This window comes from Lathamus discolor, chromosome 1, assembly GCF_037157495.1.
Source record: "Lathamus discolor isolate bLatDis1 chromosome 1, bLatDis1.hap1, whole genome shotgun sequence".
Taxonomy (NCBI): Eukaryota; Metazoa; Chordata; class Aves; order Psittaciformes; family Psittacidae; genus Lathamus; species Lathamus discolor.
The window spans coordinates 111,999,662-112,018,652 of record NC_088884.1 but is presented as its reverse complement, the minus strand read 5'-3'; the positions used below and the strand labels follow the sequence as shown (position 1 = coordinate 112,018,652).

The following is an 18,991-nucleotide window of genomic DNA, read 5'->3' as shown; positions in this document are numbered from 1 at the left end:
TAAGGGTGTTTAGCATAAGCACAGGTAGTGACGAAGCACAGCAGCCCTGCTCCCCGAGTACACTGAGGAGAGCTAATGCAATTGCTAGACCATCCGCACCAGTCTGTGTGGGCTGTAAGATGGCTGCTGAGAGTGAGGTATACAGATTTATAATTTATGAGGAGGTTGAACTGCAGAAGAGGCTGGAGTTCGGAATGACAGGAAACAATCACACAGATAAACTGATCTCAAAAGAACAGCCAAACATGCAAACGTATTAAACTCAATAGATTGTCTTCACCTGAAAACTAAACGTAATACTCCACTGTGGGTCCACCTGGCTAAACACAAACCCACAGCTAGACACAGAGATTTAAAGACATAGTGACTGAGGTGGCCTTTATTTATTTTCTTGCAGCATCAGGTTGAGTCACGGTCAGACATTGTCATATCAGCTGGAAGTAAAGGTGCAACGTCTGATTAAAAGGTCATTCAGACCTTTAAATACGCAGAATAATACTTTTGAAGGGCAAAGCTGTGGTTTAATATGTGTGCTTTTGAAAAGCTACCAGATAAGGAATTTTGCATCTGCATACCAAGTTCTAATTAAAGATACACATTTACAATTAAATATCCATTGCGCTAACTCCCTATTTTTGGAATGAATTATTAATCCACGCTTAAACAAAAAAGCAAGCTTTTAAAATTGAGGAGGTGGATCGCATTAAATCTAAACCAATTTATGTGATGAAACCCATAGATTTTACCGCTCCAAGGATCAAGGTTATTTCCAGACAGAAAGAGACCCTTCAGCCCATTTAGTGGTTCAGCACACCAACATACAAGCTTAAGTGCAATGACCATCTACCGCCTGGCTGTATAAATCCGGGAGTCCCAGCTGGGGAATCGAATTCTTGGCAAGATTACAGCACATTTCTGGATCTCTACGCTGCCAGCAGCGAATCGTTATCCTGAGTGACAGGAAAGACAGATTCCCCCGGAAGCCTGGGGAGGGGTGGTGAGGAGCAGAACCCGAGCTGATCAGCGTGGTTTTGCTGTAAAAGCCTTCACTGCTCGTGCCGGTGCAAATGCTGACAAACGGCAGACTCGCTCCCTGGAGGATGCTCAGAAACCCGTAGCCCCAGCTCCTCTGAGCAGGTAATGCCATAAAGCGTGGTGCTCCAGAGCATTTATCCCTGTGCAAACCCAGGATGAAATGACCTCCACGCTTTCAAACTCCCTATTCTGTTCCCTTCTGGCGCGCTTTCACTGCAAAAGATGTAGCCCGAACATCTGAAATTTGAGATTTTAATTGTTGCCTTGAAATACCAGCTTCACAAGGGCACTACATTTTTGGAGGAGGAGGTAAAAAGGGCAACCTAAACCAACAGAATAGTTAAAAATCCCTCCAGTTAAGCAGCAACAGAAAAAAGATACCTATTCATCTATCCTGGTTGCCCCTCGCAGAAAGGTAAAAGCAGACCCTTGCCAGATGTGTGTGCGTGCATGCACTGGCAGGTGCCGTGAATTCCTCACCAGATTCTCCAATTTGACAGCTGAGCTCTGCATCTTCACTGCAAAAGCATTCCTTAAAGAATGATGCTTCCCACATCGCCCCTCCAGGTGACCAACAAACTGATGGCGTAAGGCAAGGGGTGCCAGCCCCATCCCTTGGCAAGCTCATGCCTACAAAACCTGCCAGAGATGCCTGCCTCCTTGCCTCTCTGGGTCTTGCAGCCCACAGCCACCTTAAAGAGATCAGGAAAGTTATCTGTGGCTGCTCAGGATGTCCCAAATTCACAGCTGCATAACCAAGACTCACTGCAAGTCACCTGTATTATTATTTTCTGCCAGATGTGTTGAGGTGAACCACATTCAGAAATAAAATAGAATAATAAAACATATCCGAGCGCTACATGGTTATGACCTAATACTTTACCGATGTTAAAAGATGTTGCTTTAAGTAAGAATCCTTTGATGTTTGATCCATGAGCAAAAATCCTGCCCTCGTTGAAGCAAACTCACATGATGGCTACAGCAAATTATTGGCTTTCCTTATTCCTCTTGAGGAGCCCTGGCTGAAATGCTCCAGCTCAACAGAGGCCTTTCGGACAGTATATGGCAGCTGAGGTACATTTAACAAGATCTGGGCTACCTGACAGTCTTTATAGAGACCTGCACAACCACACAAATAGACAGCGGTGAAGGAACTTTGCCCTTAATGAAATCTTAAATTCACATGGCAAGGCAAATAAACCAGTGGATTTCCCAAAGCGGTGGGACTGGTGCTGGGCACACAGGAAGAAATGACCTCGCCAAGGTTTGCGCAGAACCCCGCACGAGCTTCCCACCCTGGAGGACAATTCCTTCTTGAAATACCTTCCACGAGAGGAGCAGTGGATGTATAGCATGCAATTTGTCCCGCTAAGTTACATACGTATCTATGAGCGTTTGTGTATCTCAATACACATGTACATATACAGATCTATGATCAGAGATGAGGAAGTCTGGTGCTCCATGGTGGCCAAAAGGTTCAGCGGGAAAGTCACAGCCCCTACACAAAATGCAATTTGGATCGCTCAGCAGCCCTGCACAGCAAACACTGAGCACCACTGGCCACAAACCAGGGACCGTGTGCTTTCCTTACACCTGTGCAAATGTGGGGTACGTACCTAACCAGTCCCCCAAACCTCACACCTCTGCCCACAAGAAAGCAAACTGTCCTTTCGCATGTAGCCACCTTGTATTTCCAGCACTGCAAGCTAATTTCAGTATCAGGCTGATCATGCTGGAAATGACATCAAACATACACACAGCATTGCTCTCACATAAACAGCGCAGAATCTGGTGCAAATCCATGTGCTCCAAAACTCACTTTCCACACCCAGATTCCCTCTGGAAAGACCCTTTACCCAGCCAACCGCCAGGCTGCAGGGCGCACGTGGTGGCACGGACCCAGCCTCAGGGCGGGCATGGGGCTGTGTCTCACTGACACACACCAGCACCCAGCAGAGCAATGTGATCTCCCGGCACACAGAGCAGCACCGTGTCCTGACCCGCTGGCAGGCACTGTCCCAGTGGCAAAGGCAGCCCACTGCCTGGCGGGTGGATGCCTGCCGCCTCTCCTGTGCCAGCCTGCTCTGCCACTGGTGAGTGTGGTCCGGACAGCATCTCTCCTCCTTACCCGCCTAAATACAGAGCTACCCTGACAGGAAAGCGGCCTTTGAAAGTATCTATGGCCTACTTTGTTCCACTCATAAATATACATTACCTACAGCAATGACTTTGGGGAAAACCTCTCGATGCTCAGATTCAGCTCACACAAAAGTCTCCTTGAATGCTTTTCTTCAGGCAAGGAGGCTCGGGGGCAAGAAAACGTGTGAGTTGCATCTCCTGGAAATGTGGGAGGAAGGAAAAGGCAGAGCCCAGTGCTCGGAAGGGTTCTCCCAGCCCTGGATGTACACTGAGAACCCCACCATGTCGACATGGAGGGGGCTGGCTATGGCTGCAGAGGGACAAGATGCTGCTCCTGCGCACGCCACAGCTTGGGCACATGTGCACGCTGGCTCTGCATACGAACAGCTCACACCTCAAACCCCTGGCATCCTCCCACCCAGCCACAGGCCCACGGGAGGGACACGCCGGCTCTGGGTGAGGTGTGAAACAGCCCACAAAGCTGCGCTCCCCGCAGCTGCCCAAATCCCTGGCTGCCCACCAACGCTGCGCTCCTGCTCGCTGTGCGTGTTATCAGGCAGTAACAGATGTCCTCTAATAACAAGCTTATTATTGGACTTAGCAGATAAAAAAGGACACGTATGCCGGGTCAGAAGCTCGGTTGTGAGTTTGCTTCTGTAGCCCCCCCTTAAAATATCTCTCCCCACACCTGAGCGAGGGGCCTGTTCCCTGCACAGCAAGGATGAGATTTAACATTTATTTTAAAAGTCAGCTTTATTTGCTCCGAGAGGACGTGCATCTGCGTGCTGGCAGTTATTTTTTCACTTGTGCTGCGTATCTCTCAGACCGCATTTGAGACAAACCAGATTTAGAACATACCAGATTAGGAAACTCATTTGACTTTCTCTGCCGCCAGCTCCGGCAAGTGAAAAGTAAACTTCTACCACAGGACACTGCAAACTGAAACCTAAAAAACGTACTCCTGAGTCGGGGCTGCGTTTTGAAAACCCAGCTCCTCTCAAACAGCTCACTCAGAGGTAACCTCAGGGGGCTTCAGTGGGGATAGCTGAGGAATAAAGGATTTATGTCCACGGGCACAGAAACCTGCCAGTGTAGGGCCAGATCCTGCCACTTAGACTCAGCACCAGCAGCAGGCAGTAGCTCCCCAACTAAATCAATAGGATTAGTCTGAGGAGTAATGTGTTTCTCCACAGGAGAAAGAACAAGCAAACGTGTCCCTCATTTACATTCAGTACACACCATCGTTTATTTTATACATTAATTTTTTTTTCACTTTATATATGAGATTAAATTTAGGGAATCGGTAAACAATTTCACTTTTCTGATCTGAGAAAATGCATAACACCACTGGGGAAAACAGATGGCAAATACAGATCAGAAATCATAAGGAATCCAGACTAACGCTGTCAAAGAGAAGCAACTCAGTCCCAGGAAATGCTAGTGATGGAACCCTTCTCACCTACAGCTAAGATCAGACATGCTAGCTTTCAGTGGAGCAGCTCACGCACTCCACCATTGGCCTTGAAATCCCCAGGGGGCAGCTCTAGCTGCTAAGCATTGCTTGCACTGAGGCTGGCAGGCACAAGCATCACCCCAGGATGGAGAAAGAGCCCTGGAAAGGAACACATTTCCTCTCCCCTTTCTCTCCTGGGCTGGCAGTAATTGGCTGTGGTCGCCTTCCAGCACACTCCCTCCCCTGTGCCAGCACAGCTCTTTTGGCCAGCAAGATGAGGGATGGAGCCAAGTCTCCACCTCTGCTGTTCCACTTGCTCCCAAGGGGAGCAGCCAGCTTGGCCGCCAGCTTCCCCGTGCCTGGCATCCCGCACGTGGGGCTGGCAGCACCGGGCGAGCCAGGGTCGGGAACTCCTGCCATCTGCTACCCTGCAGCCGTGTTCCAGCTGGCCACACTCTGGCCTCACATGGGAGCTCCTAACAGCTTTCTGGCAAAGGCAGCAGGGAAGACATCAGAGGTTTGGGTTTTCAGGTTACGGGGTCTCTTGTATCTCACTGCCAAAGGGGATTCACGTTTCTTTCCCTATTCCTACATCCGTCTTGGCTAGTTTGTGCAGCTCCTCTGGGTTTTCGGCTATCCCTGTACCTGAGGATGGAGCTGCTAAGCCTGTTAGAGTGCCTGTTGAGCTTATGTGGCTATTTTGCTTTTTTTTATTTATCATTTGCATTCCGGCAGGATCCGAAGGCCCCAGGCAGGGTAAGGGACTGTTTCTGTCGGTTCTGCTTGTCCAGCCTCTCAACCAGTAGGTCTGGCCTGTCTCCTGCTTTTTCAGGGATGGGGACGGGCTTGTACTAGCTCTAACACAGTGTTACTTCAGAGCCAAGACTGATGCTAAACAGGTCTGAAAATCTGTCACTCAGCGCTCCCATACTGACTGTGGGAATCAGTATCAAACAGACAAACGTTTTATCAGCATAAAGCAGAAACCCCTGTTACCGAGAAAACTTTTACAGAGCAATTCTTGGATGCAGGCTTGTTGCCACCATGCAACATGAAACCCCAAACCCTACAACGCCAAAGACAGTAGAAAATGGAACATCCACAGCACCGCTTAGCTTCTGCTTTCACCTAGGACCTGCCTGGTTACTTCTGCTGACTCTCTTCTGTCAGATATTATCAACTAGAAGTGTGCCTGCCTTCTGCAATGGATGTACCACGTGCATACATCTCCCCCTCTCTCTCTCACACACACACAGCCATTCACCTTCTCCCTAATCAAATCTCTGTGAAGACCATCCATCAGTCCCTATCATTTACCCTTCCCACACACACAAGCTCACAAAACAGAATTATTCTTGTTAACATTCATTCCATTAATGAGAAATCCCTGCTGGTTCATCATCCAGTGGTACAAGTCTTTGCACTCACGGGCTGACATCTCTATCATCATCCAAACTGCTGCTCTGGGGTTCAGTAATCTCTCACAGACTGGTCTCCAAGCAGAAGGGAGGCACGTTTCTCAGTACCAAACCTAAATTTAAATCTCTTTCCCCTAGAGCTGCTGGGGCTTCAGCATCTTTTTCTCCTGCACGGAACCTAAAACCGGCTATGATGCCTCATTGGTTAGCTAACTGCTTCTGTCCTTTGGGATTTTTCATACACTGTTGATAAAACAGCCAGTGAAAAATATATCCAATAAATGCCGGGACTCTGCTTGTTTCTTTTACTGCAAAATTTTGGGGGGGGGGGGGGGGAGGGAGGGGGAGGGAAGGGGGGATGAGGAGGAGAACAAAACGGGTGAGAAAATAATACGTAAATTCACCCAAATGCAATACTCGGACCTGGGCTGAGGGAGTATTTTCATCCAATGCCCAAGGCTAATTACAGGTGCCAGCCTGGCTGACTTCCTCAGGGCCTGAGAGCACCACGTACTGTCCCATTAGATGCAGGGAGAGGATCGGCAATACAAACTCTAATACATCAGGTCACCACAACTCCTGACCGGAGAGGGAAACATTAAAAGATTATTAACGGCTCTGAACCTCATTCATTGTTGGGTATGTCTTCTGAAATTTTCAAGGATGACAATTAAGACCCATATCAGTGATTATTTTCATGACACTGTCACCTCTGCTGGACTTTGACCTCCAATTTACTTTACATCAGCTTCCAAACAACCAGCCAACTGTGATCAGTGCCTCCCAGAGCTCAGATGAACGGGTGACTTAGAGAGAAGAGCTTTTACATCATTACTAAGCTTGTGTCATTGAGTCCGCACCCACCCACTCCCTGGTGGTTAGCTACTCAAACCCACGACCCTTCTAAATATATTTTTCTCCTCTTCTGTTCATTCCAAAACCAAGAGCCTTTGTTTGACTGACGCCGCTCACTTTGAAGATCACATATTTAACAACATACACTCCTTGCCTCTCCTTCTCTATTACTGACCTCTCTAACTGTACCATGACAATCACGCTCTGCCCTCTTTGTCCCTTCTACACAGACAGCTAAAGCTCTTCAGCCCTCTGCCAAGCCTGTAACTGCCAAGGTGGCTGCACCACCTTTGCAATCCTCAGCTGTTAGGATGTGCAGAAGGATGCATGCTAACGCACCACAATTGGTTTGGGATATTTCTTTCATGGCGATGGAGCAAATTCTTTGTGTTAACATAGTGCAGACTGAAGTGCTGTCAGCATGCTCCAGCCTCCCTAGGACACGCAGTACACACCACTGAAGAAACCCCTAAGTCCTCATGCAACAAATCATTATTTTCAGCCACTCGTTTTCAAGCATCCTCTCCCCCTTTCACGTTTGTCAGCCTGTCTGTCTGCCTGCTTTTATCATTTCCTTAGGTCTTGAAGAACTTGTTCGGATCATGCAACTCCTCCTATATCCCTTGCTCACCCCGATACCCGAACTGTCTCCAGAAATTCTAGTCAATTAAAAAAATTAATTAAAGCAACTGGATTACTTTATCAACAAGGGCACATGGAAAGCCTCTTCTGCTGTATGAAGTCTTGGCCCTCCCCTGAAGAAGTGCTGGGAAGAAGGCTAGCAATAAGCTCTTCAACTGCCTCACCTGAATTACTAATGGCAAATCTCTGGCTCATAGCAGCATTTCATGCTCTTTTCACCAGGGAGATCTCACTGCCATCTTCAGCACTACCACTGTACCCAGACCACAGCAGTTTGGAACTGAAAGGAATACTGTCCTGAGACAGGAGAGGCGCAACGTTTTAATACGTCTAACTCTTCAGAGACTGAGATAAAGGAAAATACTGAGTAGAACACCGGAAAGAATAAAATCCTATGGTGAGTAAGGGAAGGGCATTTGATGGGTTTGCTGCCCACCAAGAATGCAGTATCCAGCACAACCCTTTATTCCTTTTATGTTCTCATATCTCATTTGACACTGGAGTGTCTGGTTAAATAGAAAGGAATAGAGAAACTCTGGAAAACTGCAAAGAAAACAGGCTCCATGCATACCTGGCTCTGGATTTTTATGGTGTTAATTAAGAGGATGCCTAGGAGTTCCAGGGAGGAGAAAATATTTCCCATAATGTCTGACAGTAGAAGTTAACAAGCCTGCCGGGATCTTTTTAGCCCCTGCAGAGCTAAGGCTTCAACATTATTAAATGGCAGTCACATCCAAAGTATGGTGCAGCATAACTCAGCACACAACAGAAAGCGCAGCGGATGCTGAAATGGGGGATGACTTTAGATTACACCGCAGAGCAATTCAATTTCAGGACAGGTGTTTGCATGTGACTGAACAAGATACGGCTGTGCAAAAACAATAAAGGTGCGCAAAAGAAGGGAGAAGACAGACACAGCAGGCTGGGCTCCCAAACAGCAAAAAAAGTGTCACAGGAAACCACATGCTTCAAGACGCTGTGGTTCAGTACAATCACTCAAAGCAGATGAGCTATCAAAAACTAGACACTACAGAAGCTGAGAAGCGCTTCCTTCGGATGGCGGTACTCCTCAGAAGACATGGCATCTGCTGGCACATAATTTTTTTAGCACATAATCAAGTGACTCGAGAATTGTAGCAACCGAGGCCAAGTCCCAAGGACTTTCTTACAGGGACATAAGTTACTTTCTTATTGCTCCTAGCTCACTTGGGTACATGTGAAAAGCTTATCTTAAAGCCTTTCCCTACACAATCGGCAGCTGCTTCCCATTGCAACCAGCGATCGAAAGGATTACACTGTATTTGATGAGACTTTAAGGTGTACATTCTATGTTTGCCTGCTTAGAAATATTTCACCAAGCCTAACCCCTAAAATACATGCATGTTAAGCCAGTTTTCTTTCTACAGATACGGTTTTTTAGGGTATTCGGAAAGAACCTGTTCTTAAGTCATTGCTATGCATCAAATGCATGACACGGCATACAGAAATTAACATCTACCTTTTGTTTAACTCCCTTAGAGCACATTTGTTTTAAACCCAAAAACACAGTAAGCAAGATGTTGCTCTTCAAACGGGACTGCTTTCTGACAATCCTAATTCATTCTCCAAGTGAGCAAGGTCTTCCCTGACTTCAGTGAAGCTGTTAGGTGTCCACCTAGCAAATGGAACTGCATGCGAAGTGGCCAAAAACCCCAGTAATATGAACATACATAATCAGGCAGACAAAAATTGATACAGCTGCTTACTGTTACCCACCCCAAATCAGCACTACATAACATGATACTGACAAATCTACCAGCTTAACTGAGTTTCCCTATATGAATGAGGCATGATGGGTATAGTTGACAACATTTTGTATGGACACAGATATGGTACGATCTTCCAAAAGTCCTGTAGCTGGCAGAGGAGTCCAAGTCATGACAGTTCTAGGCACCTCTAAGTGAAATACATAGTCCAAAGTGACTTAGACAATTGGGGGGGAGGGAAGGGAGGAAACAAGTACTTATTATGGTAATTACTGCTCTAGGAAAAAAAACTGGCTTCATTCATCATCTTTCTCATGACACAGGTACCTTGTCCAGCCTAAACAACACATAAAGATTTCATTATGTCAGCTTATAAAAGTAGACTAACTGGTCATGACACTGAAATCCGAAGTCTGGCGCAGAACCCTGACACCCCAACTGCATAACCTATACGAGTACTTAGAAACGAGCAAAGAAATACTCAGTGCAATCAAAATGCAGAATCGCCACAACCAGTTAACCTCTCTTACCGTACGGACAGTTTCACTGCAAACAATCATAGTTCCATGATTTCAAGCAAGAAATTTCCAATACAAGTAGAAAGCAGTGTTTGTATGAAAGAGGCTGTGAAGCCCCTGAATGGTCTTACAGTTTGCTGAGTCCCTTGAAATTCTCTTTAGTGCCAAATCCCACCACTAAGAGGTTCCTTAGGCAGGAGAAACTCCATTTTTGCTCCAAAAATGCACTATATCAAACAGCAGTTTAGATAATGTGTATTGTAAATTGAATGTTAATGTCACAGGATTTGAGTGCTTTCCTTGCTTTATAAGTATCACACCAGGAAAGGGAAACAACAGCATATGAAACAGTAACCCAAATGACACCCAACTCCATCTCTGAGGCTATCCCTTGGAAGTTCCATAATTTGGCAGAACTCTCCACTAAGGAGACCAAAGGCCGAACTCCTCTAGGTTCTCAACATCTTCCTCAACCCCATGTCTCCCACCAAATGCGATGCATTCCTGCCTTGCAAATGTGATCCTAACACAGAAGGTCAAATAGATTCAACAAGACTTCCAGGTGACAGAAATCAGGCACCAGAGAGCAAAGGTGCCTGCAGCTGCTCTGCACACTGCTGGAGGTGGTGGTAGGGGGCCTTGTGCTGTCCCCAAGAACCTCCAGAGGTCACAAGGAAAATTCATCACCGAATGTATGTGTATCCCAGACACATGAAATCTGGATGAAGATGACAAAACCCATTGCAAAACACTTAACAAAGGTCAAACCTCACCCTGCCTTTTGACTCCCCTGCTCCCTGTCAACATCACGACCGTGTTGGAAGCCCCGACTCAGAGCACTGCAGTCACCTGGTGAGGGCTCTTGTGTGGTGCCAGCAGCCAGCTGCAGCACCAGGCACCCTCCCTGCATGTTCAGGCCTGGGAACAGATAAACAAAAGCATCCTCGCAGGGCACAACAGGCACGCACATGGAGGATAGAGTTAAAAAAAAAGCCAGCATTCAATGCTGATGAGGGCTTTACAGTCGATAGCCAATGCGAACAGTGCTCAGGACAGGCTGTGGCTCTTACTCCAGCCTGTAAACTCCCTGGGACAAGGACTGCTTTTTTGCTCGCTTGCATGGTGTTTTAACATGTGGAGGCTTGGCCAGATGGAGGGCTACGAGGCAGCGGCAGCAAGAAGAGAAACACTGCCATACAGCAACACTGCAGTGAAGAGCAGCCACACAGGCTACAGGGTGGTCTTTCTTTCCACCTTCCAGCCAGCCACTTGGATCGCATTAGCTGCCTGCTCCTTATCAAGCTCTTCAGTTCCCCCTCATGTTACTCAATTCCATCATGCTGTCGCTTAACTTATGCATGTAATTTAAAGTTGGATAGGCAGCGGGGAAATTGCTTCCTCTGAGGCCCCTACTAATTGACCCCTATCCACAGAGCTCAGCAGTCTTCCCTTAACAGCACTCACATGCGCTACCACAACACGAAGTGCAAGTTCGGAGGTTGCCAGCGCAGCCTCTCTCCCCTGTGGCAATGCCATATGGTGTTAAGATTTTCAGGATCAGCCGCCGTTCCTGCTGGAATCAATCATCACAACCCTATCCCCAGCAAAGTCCATCTCAGACTCTCACTGGCTTGAAATGAGGTGAGATGCCTCGGACTTGGATGCTTGCATTTACTATTTCAGGTCAGTACGCAAATGTTAATAGCGCACATATCAATTAGCAGGGCTGTTACAAACAAAGCAAGTGGCACCAGCTATGGTGACAACATGCCTAAACAGCAGAGAGTTCACATTTGGGCTGAACCCTTCAGACCTGCCAATGCGAGTCAGCCACTCTGCCTGACTTTGCTGCCACACTGATGAAAACGAGGAGAGGGGCAACTGAGATTCATACGCTGGATCAGGACGGTTTCCTTCAAAGGGAGGGGGACATAAAGTAACATGAGGCTCCTAATCTTCATAACCTGCAGCAGAAGTTACAGACATGTATACCAATCAGAGGAAAATAAGTAGTCTCTACGGGTAAATAAAGATTATGTCTCTTTAAACCGACTGTAAATCTGAATGAACACAGAATATACATACACAAGTAGGCAGCGTGCAACGTGACGTCAATCTTATTTTTATAGATTTATTATTACTGTACATAAAATTTCCTAGTAATAATAACATTCTATGAAAAATACTAGAGCATAGGGACACTTTTAACGTGAAAATGGTACAAGAAAAATAGAGAAAAAAATAATTCAAGTGTTCAAAAAAAAAAAATGCTGGGAGGGAAGCATTCCATTAAAAATGCAAGGGTCAGGGACTGGAAAGCATTCATGTGAATCTTTCTTTGATTCCATGTATTAACCTTGAGAGTTATATCCTACGCTTTCATTGCACGAGTAGGAGATTTAAAGGAAAAAGAGAGAAATGGTTTCCGTGGGATCAGCCAGCTTACTGTTTACTGGTATCATCCTCATTCTTCGTTTATTTCAGTTTTAAGCACAGTTCCGCCCCCCTGCCTTGAATCATCTCCACAACTTGCTGCCACTGTTGAGCCTGATTCACAAATCTCCCGAGTACATAGTGGAATGTGAGCCCTGGGACCGTGCCTGCAGGGGTGACCGGGGATTACCCACATGGAGCTGCTGCCTCTCCAGGAGCAGAGCTGCCCTCGCTGCCAAGCCCTCAGGTAGGCCCTGCCACTCTCCAACACCCTTCCATCTGGTGGCCTCGCAGCCAGCGCACTGCAGCTGCACACGTGCTTCAGGCAGCCCTGCTGTCACTCTTCATCAGTTAATTTAAATAAAAGGAAGAAGATACAAGGAAAACTACCACGTAAGAAAGTTACTCTGCCTCTCCTACTGACAAATCATGTTTCCGCATGGAAATTAGCCACATCCTGTGACAGAAGTTTGTGATGGGCCACAACCTGCAGAGAAGCAATGCCTTACTGACACCTCCACAGCTGGAATGAGAAACCTGTTTCCTTCCACTCACAGTACAGCAGCAGAGGAGGTTTTGTGTTTAGTTATCCGTCAGAGCACAAAGAGGAGAGAGTGAGTGGGGGAGAAAGAGTGAAGAAAAGAAACGAAGACAGGTGGTTATGAGGGTACACAAGTGGCTAATTAAACCACGGGTTTTACTAGTCACAGTGGTTAAACAGTTTTAACAGGCGGCATTCTCATAACACGCCTGAGCAGTTTTTAAGGCTGTCGAAAACCTCTGTCAGGAGCGAGGAAGTTCTGGAAATGTGCTCAGAGATGCACACAAACCCATAGGAAGATCTGATAACGCACAAATTCGTTTCTTCCAGAGATAGCTCACTCTCTGCACAAATCGATAAGCCATCAGAACCCACCATTTATCACAAACGCTAAATCCCAGCAGCGCCCTGGTCTGCAAGCCCAATGAGAGACCTGGCGTACAAAGACACCCCTGCTGCGGGGTGGTGTGGGAGGGATTCTCTACATCTCTGGTTGGGGGAAGTCTCTTTTGGGCTGTACTCATTATAATCCATCCTTAACAGACCGGGGTATAAAGTATCTTCTTTGCGAACTTGCTACAAAGCCCACAAAGGCATATCACTGGGAAAAACAAGGGCTGAAAACCCAGTCCTAGTTTCTGGCACCTAGGGAGTCCATCCTGGTTTCTGCATAGGTGATGGTGGGTCACCACAGGCTCATAAGAACGAACTAGGAGGATGCTTGGCTACAAATGGAACTTTCAGCAAGGACAGTTCACTCCTGTGAGGAGGAATTCATCGGTTGGTTTGATGGGGCTGGTTAGGAAAGAGTTAACGGCATCAGCCAAATGTCAGTTAAACCCCACAATGTTGCTTTTGTCCCATGGTAGAATTGCTCCAAACCCCGTTATTCCATTTATTCAATGCTGATCAAATTAAAGGGGCTCCTGGCCTTGCTTTTTCCCTGGAATCCTTTACCCCACCTCCTTCTTCTTGAAGAGAACTCCTACAAACAGCGAGTACGGGAGTAACAGCCCCGCTCACACTAACACACACAGAGGGAAGTTGCAATTTCTCACTTAGTTGCTAATTTCTGTGACTACAAACCTCCATGTCACCCAGCATACATTGCTCCTTTGTACTAAACGCATCATCCCCGACACCGTCAGATGCATCTGTGTGTCTTACCAGCAACACTATAATTTTAATAATGACAAGGGATTAAGGATGATTACTGGTCTTTCCTCTCGCTTGTTTCCTTTGCCAAACGGTATCAGCCCATTGCCGTTTTGTGTATTTGGGTTCCCATTGTCTGTTGTATCCACTACATGAACTGGAATGTCTGTGAGATGGTAGCTGCCTGTCTCTCCTACATCCAGCGAACCTGAAACCGGTCCTTACAGCTTTGGGAAACATAATACGTCGTCAGTGCTGAGGACGCGTCGTCAAAATAACCGTATGTACGAATCAGTTTGGTCATCCCTGTGCTAATTTTTCCATTGTGTTTTATACACCGTGAGCGGGTTATTTCGTAAAAGACACTGCCAAAGGGATTAACGTGGGCACATTTCACAGACAACCAGGCTCTAGGGCCAAACTGCTACCAGCCAACCTGGAGATGAACTCGCCACTGCTCTTCCCTGAACTTCCGACGGCGTTCAGCTAAAACTTTCCCTTTCCCACCTCCCTGTCCCCACAGACCGCCACGAACCGCCATTAAACCATGAGAATGAAGATGAGAAGAAAAGGAACCAGAGAGAACCAGCAGTCTTATGGGAACAGCACGGCAGGTACACCAGGCGAGCGGCGTCTCGTCACGGCCACGGGCTGGCGGGGAGGGGCCGGCGCCCCGCGGCCGCCCCCCGGCTCCGCAGGGCCGGGTCGCCCTCGGGGGCGGCTCTCGGTCCCTCCTCGGCGGGGCCGGCTGCCGGGGGGCGCCGCGCTCGGCGGCGGGGCGCCACGGGGGGCGGCGTTTCTCATCCCTGCGGGGCGGAGAAGGGGCGGGCGGCGGGCGGCGGGGCAGCGCCGCGGGGGGCCGCGCCCGCGGCGGGGGCACCCTCAGAGCCTGAAGGAGGCCTCGGAAAAGGGATGCTGCATCTTGAAGCTAGACAAGAAGCACTGGAGGGGCGGGGGCAGGGGGTTGAGGAGGGACGGCGGGAGGCTGGGGAAAAAGAAATCATCTCCTCTGACCTCTAGCGAAGTGCCCGGTTTTTTCTTAAGCTCTTCACATTTCCTAAATTTGCAGATCTGGTGTCCCGTTTTGCGGTTCCTGCAACTGCTGCAGACTCCACAGTTGATGAGCCGCTTGCAGGGCACGCACACCCCGCAGCGTTTCCGCTTCTTCTTGGCGGGGTTGCCCGCCCCGGCCCCGGCCCCGCTGCCGCCGCCGGCCCCCCCTCCGCCGCCGCCGCCGCCGCCGCCGCTGCCTCCGCCGCCCCCCGCGCCGGCGGCGGCGCCCAGGGCGGAGGCGGGCGAGGCCGAGGCGTGGCTCTGCGGGCAGTCCGCCAGGTTGGCGATCTGGAAGGCGCTGTCTGTGACGGCGGCCGAGGCCGCGGCGGGGGAGTGCAGGGCCGTCATGACGATGACCCCGGGCGGCAGGGAGAGGCCGCCCAGCGCCGGGATGGCCGAGAAGGTGCCGACGCGCTCGGGGAGGTTCATGATCTCGGCTTCGGCGGCGCCGCACTTGAGCTTGTTCATGCACTCGCCGGCCAGCGGCCGGCAGTGCTCGGGGGAGAGGGTGGAGAGGAAGTTGCCGTTGGCCATGGGCAGGGCGGGCTGCTCGGCCGGCGGGCAGCCGGGCTTGCCCAGCCGCTGCGAGTCGCTCCGGTGGTGCATGCCGCCCCTGCCGGCGTGCAGCGAGGAGGCGGCGGCGGCGGCGGCCGCGGAGGCGGAGGCGGCGGCGGCGGCAGAGGAGGGCTTCCTCGCGCCGCCCGCCGCGCCGCCGCCGCCGCCGCCGCCGCTGCTGCCCCAGAGCATGGCGGTGGCGGCGGCGGCCGTGGCGGTGTCGCAGTTCCAAGGGGACATGCCGATGCGGGCGGCGGCGGCGGCGGCGGCGCTGGGGAAGATGGGGGTGGTGATGCGGGCGATCTTGGCCGCCTGCGGGAAGGCGCCGCCGTTGGTCTTGTAGAAGGTGGCGAAGGAGCGGTACCTCTCCATCTCCGAGTTGTAATCCACAAGGCTGTTGAGGGCCCCCTCGGGCAGGTGGCTGTCCTTGGGCAGCCCCGGCGCCTCGGGGTTGGGGCCGCTCTCCACGCACACGTTGGTGTTCATGGTGGCCGGGGAGGGCGGCGGGGAGGGTCGGGGCTGGAGGGTGAGGGCCCGAGGGGAGAGGGACGGGGCGAGGGGGGCTGGGGAGCCTGTCGCTTAATCCTCCTCCTCCTGCTCCGGGCGCATTCCCGCCGTCGGTGCCTGGCCGGGCAGCCGCTCCTCCTGCATCCTCACGGGAGCTGCCGCAGCTGAAACACAGAAAGTCATTTCCGAGGGGGTCCGCGCGCGGGGGGGGGGCGATAACGGCCACCCCGGGGGAAGGGGGGGACACCGACACACTCGACACGAGGCCGCGGGGGGGGGAACCTCGGAGGGGACGGGGATGGGACACGGGGACCGGGGGCTGCCCACATACCATCTCCACCGGGGGGTGTGAAAAGGCAGGGAAAGGGAAGGAAAGGATAAATAAAGGGAATTACAGAAATAAAGAGGAAAAGGAGGGGGGTAGGGGGGATCCGCCAGCTGCTACCGTGTCCTTCTGCGCCCGGCGGCCGTGAGCTGCCTGCCGGCACCGCCGTTCGATGCTCCGGGGGGGGGGGGGAAGGTTAAAACCCGAAATAATAGTAATAAAATGAAATACTTAAGGCGACAATTTCACAGCCTGTGATCCCGGCGCCCGCAGCTGTGCTGAAGGCGGAGTGCTCATCCCCATCCCAGCCTCCGGGGAGGGTTCCCCCGCCCCGGGGGGGGGGGGCAGCCGGCGGGCACGGCGCTGTACCTGCCGCCCGGCCCTCTCGGAGTAAGGCAGTTTTCCGCTTCTGGGCCAGGAAAGTTTAGGAGGGGGCAAGGAGACAGTGCTGGTTTTACCCCCGCTCTCCCACCCCCGGAGGTGAAGGGGGGTATTTTAGTTGATGGCAATGAGAAAGGGACATTATAGCAGCTTGCCTGAACTAAAGCAAAATACAAACATAACTTAAAAAGCCCTCAGTTTGTGAACACTGCCTCTTTGTTTTCCAGATGCTCTACCTGAATAGTTTATAGATATTTCCAGCATCTTTTCTGATGCGGGGCTACAGATCAGAAATGTTCACTTGGGAGGCACTCGTGGGGCTGCGTCTAGTTTCCAGACTCCGGTATGTTTAGTTCAAAACGGTTATCAATTACGGTAATTACGATCATAATTAGATTAATGAACCGTTGGCAGCCCGACCTACCGAGTGCAAAAAACTTCGCCTTCCCCCGACGTCGTGCACTAAAAGCGGGCTTTATGTAAACAAATCCAGATGAGGGGAGCGTCAACCTACAGAGGAAACCTCGCCCTCGGCTGCATTAGGGGCCGGCGGGCGTCTTCCCGTCGGGAAAAAGACAGACCCCGAGCCCGCAGGAGCCACCGCCGCGTTCCCACGTCAGGGACAAACCCGGGCTCTCGTTGCCTCCAGAGCTCTGGTGGCAATACAAAGGCTGCCCCGGAAAGCTCTAGGCTAAGCTGCGTCTTCTGGAGGGATGCGAAGGATTTGCATATAGGAAAAAAAAAAAGGGGGGGGGGGGGGGGGGGAGAGAGAAAATCCCCTCTCCCGTTTCCAGAAAGGAAAACCTAGCCGCACGTCCTCGGTAACAAGTCCTCAATAAAACTAGTTGTGCCAGACATGTGTAGGAAAGCCACGCATCTGCTAAGGAACGAAGCGTTGGCGTTCAGCCCTTTATGCCAGAAGTCGCGAAACATTCGCATTATCTGCCCTGTCGTCTCCCGTCTCCCCCCCCCGCCAACCCCCAGCGTCAAAGTGGCTTCTCTCCACAAAGCTCCCCTCCCTGCGACCGCCTCCCTCCAAAGGTTTATTGCCACCAGGAGCGAGAAAATGATGGTGCCCACCAGCCGGGTCATTATTGTTTAATCGATGCAGCTCCTGAGCATGAAAAGGGCACCCGAGACGCAGTTACGGATTTCTCCCCACCACCACCCCCTTAACTATCGCCCTCTTTTCCGCGCATGAAAGGAATAAACAGAAATCGCCAGCCGGGCTTCGCGGTTCTGTCCCTGCTTGAGCTAAATGTGACCGTACATGTTCAATATTGCACGTCTGCTCTGCCAAAGACAGAGAGATCAAAGGTCATATTTAACATTCAGGAGGAGGGGCGGGTGCAGATTAATTAATAAATTAATATAGCGGCGCCTTTTATTGCCCAAGTCTGGCATTAATCTACTTTTACGATCCCAGAGGACAAGAATAAGAAAGGAAAAAAAAGCCCCCGACAAAAGCACAAAATTAAAAAAAAACAGAAAACCCACCCGGTAAAAAATAGATTAAAAAAAAAATTATAATAATAAAACCCAAAACAAGAACCCACGACGGAGAAGGGGGAAAGAAGGATGGGGGGGGGGGAAAAAGCAAACCAGTCACTTACCAGGCTCGTTATTTGGGGGGGCTTGAGTGTGCAGACGCTACCAGCCTGCCTGCCTTTAATTAGTTGCACATCAGTCCCTAACACAAAGAAGAAGAAGAAAAATATCCAGATGTGCCTTGGCAGCTCCTCAATTACAACTTTGATACTTGTAAACAAACTGCGAGGGGCGTTGGGGGGGTGGGTGTGCGGGGGGGATAAATTAAGCCGCCGATCCACTAAACAAATACCTGTGAGTGGCTTTTCTTCCCCCCTCTCCCTCTCTCGCTCGTTGCAGAGAAAGGAGGAGGAGGAGGAGGAGGAGGGGGGAGAGAGAGCAGGGGAGGCGGCGGGGGGCGAGGAAGGAGCAGGCACAGAGGGAGGGCGGGATGTGTGCGTGCGTGCGTGTGTGTGTGTGTGTGCGAGTGTGTGAGTGCGTGTGCGCGGTGGTCTCCTCGCCGCCGCCGCGCTGCTCGCCGCCCGTCTCCCGGCGCCCGCCCTCGCACACAGCGCCGGGAGCGCGTGTGCGTGTGGCGGAGCGGGGGAGGGGAGGGGACAGGACGGGCGGGGGGGGAGGAGGGCGGGCGGGCGGCGGCGGCGGGGCGATCGCCGCCGAGGTGAGGGAGCGAGCGAGCGCGGGGCGGGCG

At 50.7% G+C, this 18,991-nt stretch overlaps 1 protein-coding gene across 1 annotated transcript; it reads right to left on the bottom strand.

The window, feature by feature from the left end:
• Positions 1-14,726: 14,726 nt before the first annotated feature.
• Positions 14,727-16,097, bottom strand: CXXC4 (CXXC finger protein 4). Its single transcript, XM_065690889.1, has one exon. The coding sequence runs from the start codon at positions 16,026-16,028 to the stop codon at positions 14,817-14,819; it is 1,212 nt and encodes a 403-aa protein (XP_065546961.1). The 5' UTR covers positions 16,029-16,097; the 3' UTR covers positions 14,727-14,816.
• Positions 16,098-18,991: the final 2,894 nt, after the last annotated feature.